The sequence below is a fragment of the Galeopterus variegatus genome, unplaced genomic scaffold (assembly GCF_000696425.1).
Source record: "Galeopterus variegatus unplaced genomic scaffold, G_variegatus-3.0.2 Scaffold1260, whole genome shotgun sequence".
NCBI classification, from domain to species: Eukaryota; Metazoa; Chordata; class Mammalia; order Dermoptera; family Cynocephalidae; genus Galeopterus; species Galeopterus variegatus.
Window position 1 is genome coordinate 129,333 of NW_007727371.1, and position 17,526 is coordinate 146,858.

General features: G+C 37.3%; 1 protein-coding gene across 1 annotated transcript in view; it reads right to left on the reverse strand.

The window, feature by feature from the left end:
• NIPAL2 (NIPA-like domain containing 2) overlaps positions 1-13,698 on the reverse strand; it is a 61,236-nt gene extending 47,538 nt beyond the window's left edge. The window contains exons 1-4 of the mRNA XM_008575939.1: positions 13,605-13,698; positions 12,735-12,799; positions 7,558-7,626; positions 3,278-3,449 (exon numbers count right to left, since the gene is read on the reverse strand). Of these exons, the coding sequence (XP_008574161.1) occupies positions 3,278-3,449; positions 7,558-7,626; positions 12,735-12,799; positions 13,605-13,698 (400 nt within the window). The remainder of the gene's footprint in view (positions 1-3,277; positions 3,450-7,557; positions 7,627-12,734; positions 12,800-13,604) is intronic.
• Positions 13,699-17,526: the final 3,828 nt, after the last annotated feature.

Consider the following 17,526-nt stretch of genomic DNA (forward strand, 5'->3'; position numbering starts at 1 on the left):
CTTATGTCTGTAAAGGAAAAAGCGAACACAGTGTGTTGGTATCAACCAGACCACCGAAGGAGAGGGAGGAAGCTGGGAGACTTAAGGGACTTAAGACATGTAAGAGCTGAAACTATTTTAAGTGTTCTGGATTTTAATAGTCTTTATTTTATTTTATTTTTTGAAAAGCAACAAATGACAAGAAAAATCAGAAAATAATATATAATTTCCCATGCAACACTGTAGTTATCTTTTTTTTTTCTTAATTCAAGGAGAGGTTTGATTTATTTCATAAAGCTCCCAAGAAATAATAGGAAATGAAAGTTCTAATTTAGAAAAGCGTGGATACTATTCTGCCTCATCTGTAGACACAGCCGTAAGATACCTCTGTTTTGAAAATACTTTCCCTTTTGCTTCAAGTTCTCTAGAGTTTCTAGAATCTTTATAAACAATCTCAGAGTAGCAAGGGGTTGTTCCAAGGAAAATCCTCCATCACCACCTGTCCCTTACCCACCCACCACACTTCATAATAATCTAAATTCAGCTCAGGAGTGCTGTGGGAATTATTTATGAGCATATATTACTGTTTGCAGAGGTTGTAAAGTAGGAAATGATTTGTACGTGAGGCTAAAAGTTCACTTCTTTGAATCCTTTTAAATGGGCAGAGAGGGAGGTAACTAAAAAATGTTCTTAAGTTGAAACATGAATTGGTGCTAACAGCACACAAAGAAAAATGATCTGCAGCATAAAAGGCCATCTGTCAAGGCAGTGGGCTCAAAGTCTGAAGGTGGATGGACTGGCCTGGCGGGAGACTTGGGGAAAACAGGACACTTTTTCTGAGCAGAAGGTTGAAAACCTTAAGCTTCTGGCTATTAATGTGAGTTTTGAGCAAGCCCGGCCAAGATGAGCAGATTCACAGACAGCTTCACTGAAGGTGTGCAAGGGGCTATCATTACTGACCCTTAAGCTCTGAAGACTTTCAAATTCTCTCTTCAGGCCCTACCATGCCTTTCTATACTTTGTTTCTGTGAAATCTCTGATTTTTGCATCAATATTTACATCAATACTCCCCTTTGTTTGAACTAGCAAGGGTAGCTCCCTTTTTCTCGTAACACTCCCGCACCCCAAAGAAAAGTTCTCCCAGGACTGGGAGACCTGAGATAAATGGAGAATTTCAATACAATGGGTGCACTGAGGCTTCCCCCAGGTATCTATCTGACATGACCAGATGATTTTTTACTTGGTTGTGTCATGGAAACTGAGCATAAAGCAGAGTAAGAAACAAAACTAAAGATCAGCACTATATATACAAGTCATTATGAAGAATAATACAACATTTTTAGAACAACTAAAGTCTGTAGAGATCCCAAGTTGACAATACAACTAGATCTTTTATCTGTTATTTCTCATATTTTGAGAAGAAAAAAATTTAGAATGTTAATGTATGTGTTATGTGCAGTAAATAGAAAATAAAGTTTACCCAATTTGCTCATTTTTTTTTTTCCTTTTTGTCTTTTTTACTGACCGGTAACGGGATCGCAACCCTCGGTGTTGCGCCCGTACCGGGGACCGGCAACAGGATCGCAGCCCTCGGTGTTGCGCCCGCACCATGCTCAGCCAGTGAGCGGGAACCAGTCTCCACATGGGATCCGAACCCTCAGAGGGAGCGCCGCCGCGCTCCCAAGCGGTGCACTCTCCAGTGCGCCACCAGGCTGGCCCCAATTTGCTCATTTTATTGAAATGTTAGAAATGGTAAATTGCGTGTCTCTTTAGAGTAGCATTCGTATGGCTATTTTAAGTAAACAATTTCTAGAAAGCAAAATAATTGTTCTTAGATAAATATTCTATCATACGTCATGAAAGCATTTTAAATATGATATTTTAAATGATTAAGGAGAAACTACTTTCAAAATAAAATGAACATCTGAATATACATTATTTCAGTTTAAACTACGCTTTAAGACTAACATAATTTTTTTTTTTTTTTTTTTTTTTTTTTTTTTTTTTTTTTTTTTTTTTTTTGTGTCCGGCAACGGATCGCAACCCTCAGTGTTGCCCCCGTACCGGACCAGGGACCGGCAACGGGATTGCAAACCTCGGCGTTGCTCCCGCGCCTCGCTCAGCCAGTGAGCGGGAGCCGGTCCGTATGCGGGATCCGAACCCTCGGGCGGGAGCGCCGCCGCGCTTCCCAAGCGGCGCACTACCCAGTGCGCCACTGGGCCGGCCCTAAGACTAACATAATTTTTAAGAGAAATATTAAAATTGGGCTGTGTAAACACAAAACATATGATAATGCTTGAGTTAGTTGTTAACAGACAGTGACTATCAACTTGTTTCTATTTCTTTTTTTTTTTTTCCTTTTTGTCTTTTTTCGTGACCGGCAACGGATCGTAACCCTCAGTGTCGCGCCCGTACCGGACCGGGACCGGCCACGGGATCGCAACCCTCGGTGTTGCCCCCGCCCCTCGCTCAGCCAGTGAGCGGCCGGTCTGTATGTGGGATCCGAACCCTCGGCGGGAGCGCCACCACGCTTCCCAAGCGGCGCACTATAGCAGTGCGCCACCGGGCCAGCCCCAACTTGTTTCTATTTCAATGATGGTTTTAAATTAACAGAAATTTAGAAACATGCTGTTTCCATAGCAGCAGATAAAGAGTAAAACCAAAAAAGGTTTTATTGATTTCAACAGGGCTTAAATAATTTGTTCTTTTTTAGCAGTGATTTTTGTTCTTTTTTTTTTTTCTAGTCATTAGCAACATCTCATTTTCTCTTTTCTAAATGTATTTAGTAAGTAGGTCATATAAATTTTGTGAGTAGAACATTGTGACATTACTGTAAAATTACACATTCTTATAGTAATGTAGAATAACCAATATTTAATTCTTAATATCAAAGAGATGCTAAACTATGGAGTCAGATCAGGCATCAAAGACTCTAATTACATGTAATGTCAGTTTAACATATGAATAAAACGTATTGCAGATGCTTTTAGATAATTCATTAACATTTAAAAGCATAGTATAACATTTTCTGTTACTGTTAATTTATGAAGACTTAGACCCTGGGATTTAGGTTTTCAAACTAAGTGTTACAGCTACAGAATGCAAGTTTCTTTGTGGTTAATGTGGCAGCATGGCAGCAAATAATCAAAATTAGTAGCATCATTGGTCATGTTAACATGCTAAGAAAATAGGAAAGAGTTTCTTCTTTTGTGCATATGTTGTTTCAGTTGTATGTTTTTCACCAATTATTCTGAGGTCTTAAAATTTCTATTTGTCAAAACACAGAAAAATGGCTCACCTGTAACAGACATACAGCCTAATGGAGCGATGAGAGTAATGGGGGCAAAGCCGTAGGCTGCAAAATTCCCTGTCTCTCCCGTGGCCATCAGTACGACTCCACCCCACCACAACATGCTCCTGAAGTATGGTCTTGGGTGCTCCTGTCGTGCCAACTGAAGATGAGAATATTTCTGGAAGCAAGTTGGAATGTAAATAAGAAAACATTTCCACCCAATTAAAACTTGCCTTGAAGTTTTGGGTCCTATAAATTTGTATTCTGGCTTTTAAATTTATTTGCAGATTATTACAGAGCAATTATTATGGTTTCTTGTTTGTACCAAACATATTAACAGCAGAAATGTTACATATATAGAGGTTTTATAGTTTAAAGGGCCTTTTCACATATGAACATTGCTTAAATCTCGTAACAATTTGGTAAAATCAGTGTCATTATTACTACTTAAAGATGAGATGTATGTTAAGGAGTTAAGTGACTTTTTAGTCAATTAACACTAAAACATTTCTTTTAGAACATCAAAAAAAAAAAAAAAAGAAACAGATGCCAAAATAAACATTAATGAAATAAAGATGATAAATTACTAAAGAGAAACTTTTTGAAAGAGATTCAAATTTATGTCTAAAAATACCTACTATAATAAACATAGCAGAGCAGAATGCTTTGGTAGCAGAGAGTTGGGAAAATGATTCTTACTTATATCTGGTTTGAGTATTTCTTTTATTCAAAAATATATAAATTCCTGAAAAACTATTAAATAAAGCCCAATTTCCCTAATGATTTTTATGATAACTAAACATACTTCTTTATAAGAAGTATATTCGGTTCCAGATTCCTTAAAAAAAAATGTTTAAAAGAAAGAAATAAAAGTACTACAAGAAAACATGGAACCATAAAAAAAAAAAAAATCTTGACATAAGGAACACCTTTCTAAGTGTCGTACGAATTCATAAGCCATAAAAACCAAGAATGACAGATTTTACCCTATTAAAAAAACTATACAGAAAAAATACAATGAACAAAATTAAAGCACACACAGTAAAGCAGAGTGGGAGAAAATATCTCAATACATATGCAAGTAGTTAATATCACTAATATAAAGAGAATTCCTACAAGTAGATAAAAAAGAAAGAATCCAAGAGATGTTACAAAAGGGATATGAAATGTAATTTATAGAAGTAAAATTACAAGTGAAAAAGATTCTCAACCTTATGGATAATCAGAGAAATGCGAACAATTTGAAATAATGAAATACCATATTCATCTATCAGATGACTTCCTCTTCCCTCACCAAATAATTAATGATATGTAGCTTTGGGAATATGGGGAATGGTCATGGTCAAACATTGCTGATGTGAGTATAACATGGTATAATCCATGTAGACATCAATTTGGCTGTACCTACCAATATTTAAAATGCATACACCCTTTGGCCTACACAATACTCACACAAATAGGCAAGGTATATCTATCTATCTATAGATATTCATTTCGCTATCATTTGTAATAGCAAAAACAATGCACATGTCCTACAGTAAAGGATGGTTATATACATTTTGGAACATCCACCCAAATATACGAGGGTACCTCAAAAAGTTCATGGAAAAATAGAATTAGAAGAAAATATGAATCTTTCCATTAACTATTTGAAGTACCCTGTAAGTGCTTATGCATAGAAATCAATGTGGGGGCTTCTGGTCGAGATGGTGGAATAGACGGTTACCAGCGTCACTCTTTCCCACAAATCAATGAATTTACAACTATAAAAATGTAACATCAGCCAAGCTGAGGCTGCTGGAGCTCAGGGGAAGAGGAGGAGAGACCTATGGAGTTCATGAAGGTGGGAGAGACTATGATGAGAGAAAGAAAAAGTTGCTCTGAGCATTTCGGGCCACGGCTGCTTTAAGGCTGGAGCTGATGAGCTTGTGGAGCAGGAACCGGCAGAAGCCACAGCTGTGCCCTTAAGAGGGAGTAACTTGGAGGTGGCAGGGGAGAAGAGGGCCTTGGCACCCCTAGGACAGCAAGACCACTAATACGGTTCACGTGGACCCATGCAGGAGCGAGGAGCCAGAACAACTGAAAAAAGGGAGGCATTCAGAGGCTGGTGAGTCATCGCAAGGGACTGGCACAGGGCCTGTCCCATGGGAAGTGCTTGGTGTTTGGGCAGTGATTAAGACGGGCCCACTGGGAGAACACTGGGACACAGCAAGGACAGCCGACCCACCCCCCAATTGGTGCAGGACCACTCAGAGGAGACTGGTTGGGAATGCAGAATTGCATGGGGTGCAGTTTGATGAAAAACCTCAGGCCCAGATCAGAGTTTCTATACAACCCAGATCCACTGGGTCTCTAGAGAGCCAGAAGTTCCTACAAGGTCAACCATTAAACCCTGTGCTGCACAAATAGCCTTCCTTAAGGAAACAGCAGCAAAGGAGAAATTTAGCTCAACCACACAGCTCAAGTACTGGTTCCTACAGGAAGTTCCCCCATTTTAGAAGTAAGCAAAGGACAAAAAATTACTTCTGGCCCAGGCACACCACCAGCGCCTTGGGGACTGCCTGGGAACCACAAATTTGGAGCCGGGAACCAGACCACACTCCCACATCCAGGCACACCATACCAGTGCCTTGGGGCCCACTGGGGACCCAAGGCATGGAGAAGGGGACCGAACCCCCCTCCCACAACCAGGCACACTGTGCCAGCACCTCGGGGCCTGCCCAGGGACCTGAGGCATGGAAAAGGGAAGCGGACCCCCCTCCCACAATCAGGCACACCATACCAGCACCCTGGGGCCCACCCGGGGAACCAAGGTATGGATCTGGGGACCAGACACACCCCACAACCAGGCACACTGCCAGCACCATGGAGCATGCTAAAAACATCGCCTCCATATGGGTGGTCCACCACAGCCACCACAATAACCATGGCTGCTGCAAAAGTGGCTAGACACCATGACCACCATGCAGATGGTCCACCAACCACTGGAATGCGTTGACACAATGAGAGTCACCAGCAGAGATAAAGAAAAGAAGAGGATATCTCTCTCTACAAGCCCATTCCAGAGTGACAGAAGAAGCATCTGCTCTATGATAATATTGGGGGACCTGATCACACCTCTCAGCATTGGACAGATCATCTAGGCAACAAATCAACAGAGTAACCATTACTCTTTCAGAAGGAGAGAAGGAATCTAGGGTAATTAGATGGGGGAGGGGGAAAGAGGGGGAGGCGGTGAGATTGACAAGGGGCATAAAGAATAATTATGATTTGTAACAATATATATTCTAGTAATATTGATTTGATCAACATATCTTAATGTTGAACCCCCAAAATATGTATAATCAATTTTGATTCAATAAATAAAATAAATTAAAAAAAAAAAAAGAAATCAATGTGGGGGAAAAAATGCACTGTTAACAGTGTTTACTTGTAAGCAATGAGAGGAATTTCACTTTTTTCTTTCATATTCTTCAAATTCTTTTTATAAAAACAATAACTTATTTTTGTAATTTTTTTCAGTAAAAAATACATTTCTTAGTAATTGAAAATCATATTAGGTCATTTTCTACCAAGGGTTTGTATAAAATACTGTAACATTCTGGAAGATATTTTAATGTCTAGGTTTATTTTGATTCAATAGTTTTAGAAACTGCATTTGTTTGGTTCTATTTCAAACTGATTAATTAAGTGATTTAAAATTTTTTATTTGACTCATGCTTTGGTTTAGAATAAAGATTTCATTTAGTTTTTAGCTCCGCAAGTCAGCAATTCATTTGGGTTTCTAATTCATGCTTCAGATAAGTTCCTGTCTTATACTCTACATTCTTTCTTCAAGACCTTTAGTCTACGCTGACATATTTAATAGTATTTTAAAGAAAGGGAAAAAAATTAAAAATCTATACTCCTATGAACTGCTTCTAAAAAATAGTTGTATTTCATCCAGTAGGTGAAGGCTATAAAAGAAATCAAGTACTGTAAATCAGTCCATTACACAGAGTAGGCACTTTGTTTAGGGTCTACAATATTATTAGGGGCCCACAAAAATGTTTAATTTCTTTTAAAATCAAAAGGAGGAGGAGGAAGAGAAGAAGAAGAAGAAGAAGAAAATAAATACAGGTAGTCTGGCTTATATTTGTCTTTATACCAATGAGGTCATAAAAAATAACTTTTTAATATTTTTTATGGAGGACGAAGCCACAAAGACAGAAGTGCCCAACGCCAATGAAAATCATAATGTGTCCCTGGATCAAACTACAGAGTTAGAAAAATAAGCTTTTTCTTACCTGAATATTTAGGGAAATGCTGATTACCAAGTTTCCTAAAATGGCCAGCAAAACTCCAAAAAGGTGAATCTAGAAAAGAAAATATTTTCTTTAAATGATATTTAGAAACAGTACTTATAAGATATTTACTGAGAAAAAAGGACAAATTTAAGTTGATGTATTCATTCATTTATTTGTTCACTCATTCAGCTTTACTTAGCACCATTTGCCAGGATAGGTTTGGAATATGAGTATGGTTTAATTAAAATTAGTTTTTCACTTTAATCAAATATTATTTTTTAGAAATAACTAGAGAAGTCAGTGAAGGACCGAGTTATCTGCCTAATTCACTAAAGTAAAGAAAACAGTCATCGGGTTCTAACTTTTTCCCACTAAACTGCTTTTCATTTATCCTTTCTGTCAATTTTCTTTTCCCATAATATATTCTGGAGGACTGTGATATATGAAAGATCATTGGATTTGGAGTTAAAAGATAAATCTGAGACATAGATCTGCTATTTTCTAATTGGTTGACCTTGAGCAAGTCATTTCACTTCCTGGACTCAGTAAAAAGGGGATGTTGGATAATATGTTTCCAGAAATCCCTTTACCTCTAAAGTTCTATGATCTCTACTGGATACACTACATTTTCCCACCACTCCCCTGGTCAAGAACCCACAATGTCTCTCTACTGACAACTATATCAAATATGATACTACCATGCCATCTCCCCATGTTCTGTCCTGATCTTGGCCATCCACCTGCTGCCTCTGGTACCTGATGCACGCCTTCCCCCGTCAGATGTGACACTTGCTCATGCCACTCATTCCTTCTCTCAGCCCGCTCCAATCACACCTCCCCCTTGTGGCCTGCAGAGGACCTCCTTGAGACCTTCTCAGACAACCTCTGCCCATCTTTACTTTCTCAGACTGTATATGGTAAACATCCCCTATTTTTACTTTTATATTGTCATGTGTGTCACTAGGCTCTACAAATGAAAGGCAAATTCTCTGAGGGAAGAGAACCAAGTCTTATGCTTCTATTGGGTCTAATACATGATCTGCTATAGAAAATTAGGGGCTTAATAAATACTTGCTTGAAAAAGTATATATACTGGTTTAAAACAAGAATTACAGAGATTAGAAAATAAGTTCTTACACATTGCCCAAGATGTTTATCATAGATAGCTCGTGTATTATTTGATGACTTTGAAAGATGCATTTGCTGCTCCCATCTAGGGACAAGAGGATAATATCTTCTATTAGTATAAATTAGCAGTGCTATAAGGGATCTTTCTCCTCTTATTCTATAGTACATAACTCATAGCTAGCTTCAAAGTCCAAGGAGTTATTTGAATTTCAAATGAACATTACAACCACAGGAACCCTTTCCAGAATGTAAAATGTCTTTGTAGTTTTAGAGCTTTATTACATGTGCTGAAGTGAAATTCAGTATTTAAAAAAAAATAAAGCAGAATAGTTGAAAATTCATTTTGTAGTTGATATATAATATCCATGGTCTTTAATCAGTTAAGAATTTTCTTTTCCCAATAAAGGCACTTGGCAATAATTTTAATCACTATTCCTCATGGGGGAACAATTGTATCACAATACAATCTGTTATTTCATGCTTTCTATTTAATAATCTAATGCACTTGGCAGTAATCGGGAAAATAAAGATTGAGAAGAAATTTGGCATTGAATGGATATTTATGAAAATCTTCCACAATTATAAAAGTAAGTTGTCGAATAGAAATAACTTACTTCAACATTCTTTAAATAATTCACTAAGCAGTTAAATGGCACTACTCTGGGTATTTAAAAATTGGTGGCAGGATTTGGCAGTGATTTCTTGGGTACGACACCAAAAGCACAGGCAACAACAACAACAAAAATAGACAAGTTGGACTTCACTGAGATGAAAAACTTTTGTGCATGAACACCATCAACAGAGTATAAAGGCAGCCCACAGAATGGTAGAAAATATTTGCAAATCGTATATCTGATTAAAAACCATATCCAGAATATTTAAAGAACACCTACAACTCAACAACAACAACAAAAACCCAAATAAAAAATAGGCAAAAGACTCAAATAAATGTTTCTCTTAAGACATACAGATGGCCAATAAACACATGAAAAGAGGCTAAACATCACTATCAGGGAAATGGAAATCAAAATCACAATGAGTTACCACTTCACACCTATTAGAATGGTTATAATGAAAAAAAAAACCACACCACCAAAACCCATGGGAATGTAAAACGGTATAGCCACTGAGGAAAATGGTATAGATTCCTCAAAAATTAAACATAGAACTACCACATGATCCAGCAATTCTACTTCTGGCTATATATCCAAAAGAAATGAAAGCACGGATTGAACAGATAACTGTTCATAGCAACATTATTCATAATAGTCAAAAGATGGAAGCAACCCAAGTGTCCATGGACGGAAGAATGGATAAACCAAATGTGGTACGTATATGCAATGGGATAATATTCACCCTTAAAAAGGAAGGAAATTCTGACACATGCTACAATATGGATGAACCTTGAGGATGTTATGCTAAGTGAAATAAGCCAGTCACAAAGGATAAATATTGTATGATTCCACTTATATGAGATATATGTCCATATCTTTGGCCAGGTAGCCTTGCACCTCCTCCCATTAGGAGGTAGACTCTATTTCCCTGCCTCTTGATTCCCAAGGTAGTGATATTCATGAAGATAGAAAGTAGAATGGTGGTTGCTAGCAGCAGGGGGAGGAGAGAATGGGGAGTTATTGTTTAATGAATATAAAGTATGGACAGACAAAATAGTTCTGGATGGTGGAGATGGTGGAATATGGATGGTGGAGATGGTTGCACAACAATGAGAATATACTTAATGCCACAGAACTTATACTTTAAAATGGTTAAAATGGTAAATTTCATGTTATGTATATTTTACCACAATAAAAAAAAATTGGTGGTGGAGGGTCACTGAGTGTCATTTGACTTGAAGAAGTAAGTAAAAGCTCACTTGCTACATTACAGAATAGTTCATTGGCCCATGGTTAACAGTCAGTACTGTGCTGTCATTCCTTCAATTTAAATATTGTCTTATCACAGGTTTTTGTTTGTTTGTTTCCCTAAAGCAGATAATCCTGGAAGGTATAAACTATTAAATTATTAATATCTTAATATAAACGTATCAGACAAATGAATAGAAAAGAAACTGAGTACGGCAGACTGCAGAAATGGACACAATTCCTCACTCCTCCTTATGTCCATACCTTTGCCTGGTAGCCTTCCTTGCACCTCCTCCGATTAGGAGGTAGACTCTATTTCCCTGCCCCTTGAATTCAGGCTGACCAAGAGACTACAAATGAAGTGAAGGTGTGCTAGTTGCAGAACTAGGCTTCAACATGCACTGCATGATTCTGCTCACTTTTTTAAGAAAGTTGTTGAGAATAAGCCAGGCTGGCCTGCTGGATGATGACAGATGGGGACCCAAGCAGTCCTGCTGCCCTAGTGTCTATGGCCTAACAGTCAGTCAACTGCCAACCCGAGACGGAGGCCATCCCTAGACCAGCCAGCCCCCAGCTGAAATCAGCCAAGCCTGACCCATATCACTGAACGCCCAGCTGACCAATTGATTCAAAAGCACTAATAAATGTGATTTTAAGCCACTAAGCTTTGGGGTGACTTGTTATGCAACAGGAAATAACAGACTGAGGCTGACTAGGAAGATGGGAAAATGGGGTGGAGATACTGTGGAGCACTAATAGTGAGAAAAAGGGGGCACAAAACAAAGAAGATGAGACATTTTGCCAGGGGTTACCCTGGCATATAGGCAGCAAACTATTTTAAGAGGCAGACAAAAAAGCACTATTCCAAAAGTGAGGAGTGTCATTGCCACTTATTCACCATAGGTGCCCTGCAAAGCTATCATTTTCTGTTTTTTCAATTTTAAGTGTAAGACCGGACCAAAAGCATGAATCTTAACTTGATGGGAAGGCTCATCTCGCAAAGACCAGGAGGCAGAGATCGATGCACAAGCAAGAGGTTTTTATTTCCGGCATGCTGGAGGTCGCCCCGTTTTCAGGACAGGAGCGGCCCCGAGCTCTTAACTCAAGCATCTTTTATACAGTTTGGTAGGCAGGCTTTGGTAACAGGCTAGGTTGTACGCTGTTTATTGGCCACTTTAAGCAATTTTTAAAACCATTGGGCTTTTAGCTTTTGGCGGGCAAAGGAAAGACTGAAGTATTGACCAATGGTCCATCCCCCCCTCTTTCCTCCCTTGGTGTCCAAAGATAAGGTGTCATGCTGTTCCTGCAATCAGGTGAGCATACTCCCTTCCTGGGACAGGGTGAACTTTGGGCTCTTTGGAAAGTCCCTTCCCCCTAGCAGCGGAAAGTCCTAATCTTCTGGCTATGGAAAGTCTCAAGCACCTCGCAACAGAAGGTCCTAAGTATCTGGTATTGCTTACCAAGAAGGTTGGGGGTTATCTCTACTTCCACATAAGACAGAGACAATACTTTAAGGAGCTTTGGGGAGACTTAAATGAGGAAGGTCTTGTGTATGAAAGCATGATGCTACACACTAAAAATCTGTAGTGATGGGCTAAGACGATGCTGAGGAATAATAATAGTTATCTTTGTCTGTATCTAAAATGACTGAGGAATCATTTAAATGGTTCCTTTTAAAGAAACCACTGTCAGCCTGTTGCTTGTCAGACACGGTAAATGGGTTCACTGTTCCCCCACTCCCTGGCTGTTTGCATCAGGGTATGTGCACCAATTTAATGATACTTTATTGCCAACATTCACTTTTTTTCCCAATGTCTTCCAAATCCAATGTACTTTATAAAATACTTGTAAAATATAAACTCTTTTATGGTTTTCTTAATGTAAGAATGATTAAAAACCACTAATTATAATTTGTTTAAATGCTACAGAATCAAGACACAAATGTGTAGCATTTTATTTCTTTTTCTCAAGAAACGAGTTGACGTATAGATGTGGGTAGAACTGGAGGGAATATTCTATATTTTCTAATCAGTAATACCAATCATACTACTTTGTTATTTTAAGTTTTTAAACTGTCACTATAGTGTTAAAAGAACTCACATTATAATAATTGTCTTCTTATCATTTTCCCATCATGAATTGTTATAAAAGTTACTCATTTCAAAATGGCACAAATATAAAATTTACTTTATGGTTTCTGAAATTAGAATTAACTTTGAACTTTGTTAGCTCCTCACCGCCCTTCCTGTAATCTACATGAAGCAAAAATTTAGAGATTTAAAATTAGCCATAAACACATTCCCCACAATTATATAGTAGTCAAAAGCAAGTGGAAGTTCAACCTTACATCCTAAGAAACTACAAAAGAAAGACTTTTTTTGGGTCTAAGTCTAGTTCTAAATATTACAAAATAAATAACAGAGTTAGGAACAACCATACTGCATCTGAGTGAATCAGATGTTTTTAAATTACTGAGTAGAAACAAGTGGGAAAATAGATATTTGAATATGCATAATCTTTTAATAAAGAATGTGAAGATAGATATCACCCTCTTAGTTAAGACTTTCCTAGGCTTCCTCAGCTATCAAAGGACTCCCTCGACAGGCTTCTCCTTGAACACTTACGATGAATTTTTTGTTAATATATGTGAGCCTTTATTAACACAATAAAAAACAAGGTCTGGTAGCAGGACCAATAACTACCATGAGTTCAAAGGATGGATAAACAAAATAATATCTCAATATATATGCAACAACTGTAGTGTGATCTAAAGTGACCGGTGGTTTCCACTGGTGACAAAACTACAAGTACTGTTAATGCTATTTTAGTTTCTTGTCTACATTCATAATCAAAGGAAATGGTAAATTTCAGTCAAAGATTAGTGCAAATAAAGATGTAGGGTTTTGTTGTTAAAATTCACAATCCCCTGAATTCTATCTGTGGACAACAAATTAAGAACCCTTGCATCTGGTATGTGATTTCTCCCTATTTTCTTTTTGGTATTCAGGGATCGGTTTTTGCTTGAATTCCTCCAATGATGGAGAAATCACAACCTACTAAGTAGTGAGTCCCCATTCATCCTGCTGTTGACGAGCTCAGTCAGTTTGTCCTTCCAGGCAGCTATAATCTGCCCACCATACATTGCACCCATCGGCCCTTATTCTCTCTAAGACTACAGACCTAAGTCAGCTTTCTCTTCCACAGGACATTTCAGCTGCTGGAAAACAATAATTCTGCTCTTATGTTGTCTTCTCCCTATTTCTTTCTTTCTCTCTCTCTCTCTCTGTCTCGCCGAGGCAGTTATTTTTATTCACTTGTTATAAATGACAGAACTAAAGATGAAATTGAGGGCCGGCCCGGTGGCGCACTGCTACAGTGCGCCGCTTGGGAGTGCGGTGGCGCTCCCGCCGAGGGTTCGGATCCCACATACAGACCGGCCACTCACTGGCTGAGCGAGGTGCGGGTGCAACACCGAGGGTTGCGATCCCGTTGCCGGTCCCGGTCCGGTCCGGGCGCGACACTGAGGGTTGCGATCCATTGCCGGTCACGAAAAAAGACAAAAAAAAAAAAAGGAAAAAAAAAGAAATTGAGATATCTCCTGAATTTCCACCATTAGTTGTGGATCTCACCACTTCAGAGTTTATTCTCAATCCAGGACATTACGAGGAATTTTAACTCTTTTCTTATCACTCTCTTAGGCTAAATGAAGACCAAGAGCAGGGTTTTTGTCTTGTTATTTCTCCCTTATTCATCTTTGCTACTCCAATAAGGCAACTAAATAAGACTTTGCTACCAAAAATTAGAAATTAAATATGTAATCACTAGACTAAGGTGTGGGGAAAGGAAGAGGTATTAATTGAACACCAGCTAACTTGTCTAATTTCATTTAAATAAACTAGTAAATATTTTAGACTATTAGAAAGTCTATTATTTAAAATATTAATAATTATTTTAGTATATTATTTAAGAAACAGATTCAATACAATGAAACCATTTGTTCTTAACAAAGATTTAAACTTATAAGCATCATAGGATGCTGTTTTCTTATCCCACACACTACAAAATACTACAGAGTTAAAAACACTTGAAAGAGATTCATAAATTTACAATGTTATCTGAAAATCAAGGAAATGATTTTTTCCCCAATAATATTTCAATAATGCTCACCATCATTGTTTATTAACTCCCAATACAAAATTCTATAGTGATATTTGGAATAAAGGATTGAAAGTGTCCATAAAAAGGCTATAATTGCAAAGGATAGTTTCTCTACCAACATACAATTAAGGAATTTTAGAACTGGATGGGCCATAAGTCAAGCTCCTCATTTTACAAACGAGGAAATTAACGAGCAGAGAAGTAAGTTACTTGCTCAAAGACAGCTAGCCAGTGGAGAATCAGGACCAGAGCCCCAGTATAGAGGCTTCAAGTCCTCTACTTTTTATGTCTGTTAAAGGTCACACTAGTCTTTAATTGTTGATGTCATGTGATTGGAAAACAACTACATTATCTTATAATTATAAACCAATTAATCTTTTTAAATTATGAAACATTCTAAACCCACAGAAAGTACAAAAAGTAGTATAACAAACCTACATACAAACATGGAGACCAAGCAGTTGCAAAACAACACAAAAAGAAAATGAAATAAAAGCGGTCCAGATTGGAAAGAAAGAAGCAAACCTATCTCTATTCACAGACATGATCTTGTATATAGAATTGTAAGGAACCCACTAAAAAGCTATTACAACTAATGAACAAACTCAGCAAGGTTGCAAAATACAAGATCAATATGCAAAAATCAACTGTACATCTAAATATTTTGGAGAAACAATGTGCAATGAAATTAAGAAGTAAATTGCATTTACAATAGCATCAAAAGAAGTAATATACTTAGGGATAAATTTAACAAAAGAGGTGCAAAACTTGTACTCTGAATACTACAAAATATTGTTGAAAAAATTGTAGGTGATTCTAAATAAATGGAAAGGTAGGTTTTTGTTTTGTTTAAATTTTTGGTGGCTGGCTGTTTTTTTTTATGGGGATCTGAACTCTTGACCTTGGTATTATAACACCATGCACTAACCAACTGAGCTAACCAGCCAGCCCCAGAAGACTTAATATTTTTAAGATAACAATACTTCCCAAATTCATCTACAAATTCAATGCAATCCCTATCAGAATCCCAGCAGGCTTCTTTGTAGAAATTGACAAGCTGACCCTCAAATTCATACGGAAACTCGGGGGACCCAGAATAGTCAAAACAATCTTGAAAAAGTTGGAGGACTCACAGTTTTTAATTTCAAAACTCACTACAAAGCAACAGGAACCAATACAGTGGTAGTGGCATAAGGATAGGCATATAGATCAATGGGATAGAACTGAGAGTCCAGAAACAAATCCATGTATGGTCAATTGATTTTTGAGAAAGGTGCTAAGCTCATTCAATGAGAAAGACTAGTCTTTTCAGCAAATGGTCCTGAGACAACTGAACAGCCACATGCAAAAGAATAAAGTTGGACTCTGACCTCACACTGTATACAAAAATTAACTCAAAATGGATCAAAGACCTAAATGTAAGAGCCAAAACTATAAAACTCTTAGAAGAAAACGGGTAAATTGTCATGATTTGGATTTGGCCATGGGTTCTTATAGATAGGACATCAAAAGCATAAGCAACAAAAGAAAAAAGAGATAAATTGGAATTCATCAAAATTAAAAACTTTTATGCTTCAAAGGGCACTATCCAGAAAGTAAAAAGACAATCTACAGAATGGGATAAAATATTTGCAAATCATATATCTGGTAAAAGTCTCGTATCTATAACATAGGAATGTAAAGAACTCTTCCAACTCAATAATAAAAAGACAAATAACTCAATTAAAAATGGCCAAAGGATTTGACTGGACATTTCTCCAAAGAAGCAAAATGGCCAACAAGTACATGAAAAGGTGTTCAACATCATTAGTCATCAGGGAATGCAAATCAAAATCACAATGATGTACTACTTAACACCAAGTAAAATGGCTATAATTAAAAAGTCAGATAATAAGAGTTAGCAAGGATGTGGATAAATCAGAATCCTCATACACCGCTGGTGGGAATGTAAAATGGTGCAACCACTTTGGAAAACAGTCTGGTAGTTCCTCAAAAAGTTAATTGTGGAATTTATATTTTACTCATCAATTCTGCTCTTAGGTACACATCCAAGGTACATATGAAAACATATGTCCACACAAAAACTTGTACACAGATGTTCATAGCAGCATTATTCATGATAGACAAAAGTGGAAATGACCTAAATGGCTATTAACTAATAAACAGATAAACAAAATGTGGTATATTCATACAATGGAATATTATTTAGCCATAAAAAGGAATGAAGTACTGATATATGCTACAACACAGATAAATCTTGAAAGGTTTATGCTAAGTGAAGGAGTCCAGTTACAAAAGAGCACATATTACTTCATTTAAATGGAATGTTCAAAATGGGCAAATCTATAGAGACATAAAGTAGATTTGTGGTTTGCTTAGGGCTGGGAAGAATGGAAGGCTTGGGGATGACAGCTAGAGGGGGGGGGAGTTTCTTTCTGAGGTGATAAAGTGTTATAAAATTGGTTGTGATGATAGTTGCACAACTCTGTGAATTTACTAAAAACCAACAAATTATATACTTTATATTTTAAATGAATGAATTGTATGGTATGTGAATTATAGCAGTCCCCTTTTATCTGTGGTTTCATTTTCCATGGTTTCAGCTACCTGTGGTCAACCATGGTCCAAATACAGGTGAGTAAAGTACAATAAGATATTCTGAGAAGACAGAAATAGATCACATTCACATAACTTTAATGATAGTCTATTATAATTGTTCCATTTTATTGTTAGTATTGTTAATCTCTTATTGTGCCTAATTTATAAGCTAAATTTTATCATAGGTGTATGTATGTACAGGAAAAAACATTGTGTTCAGTAC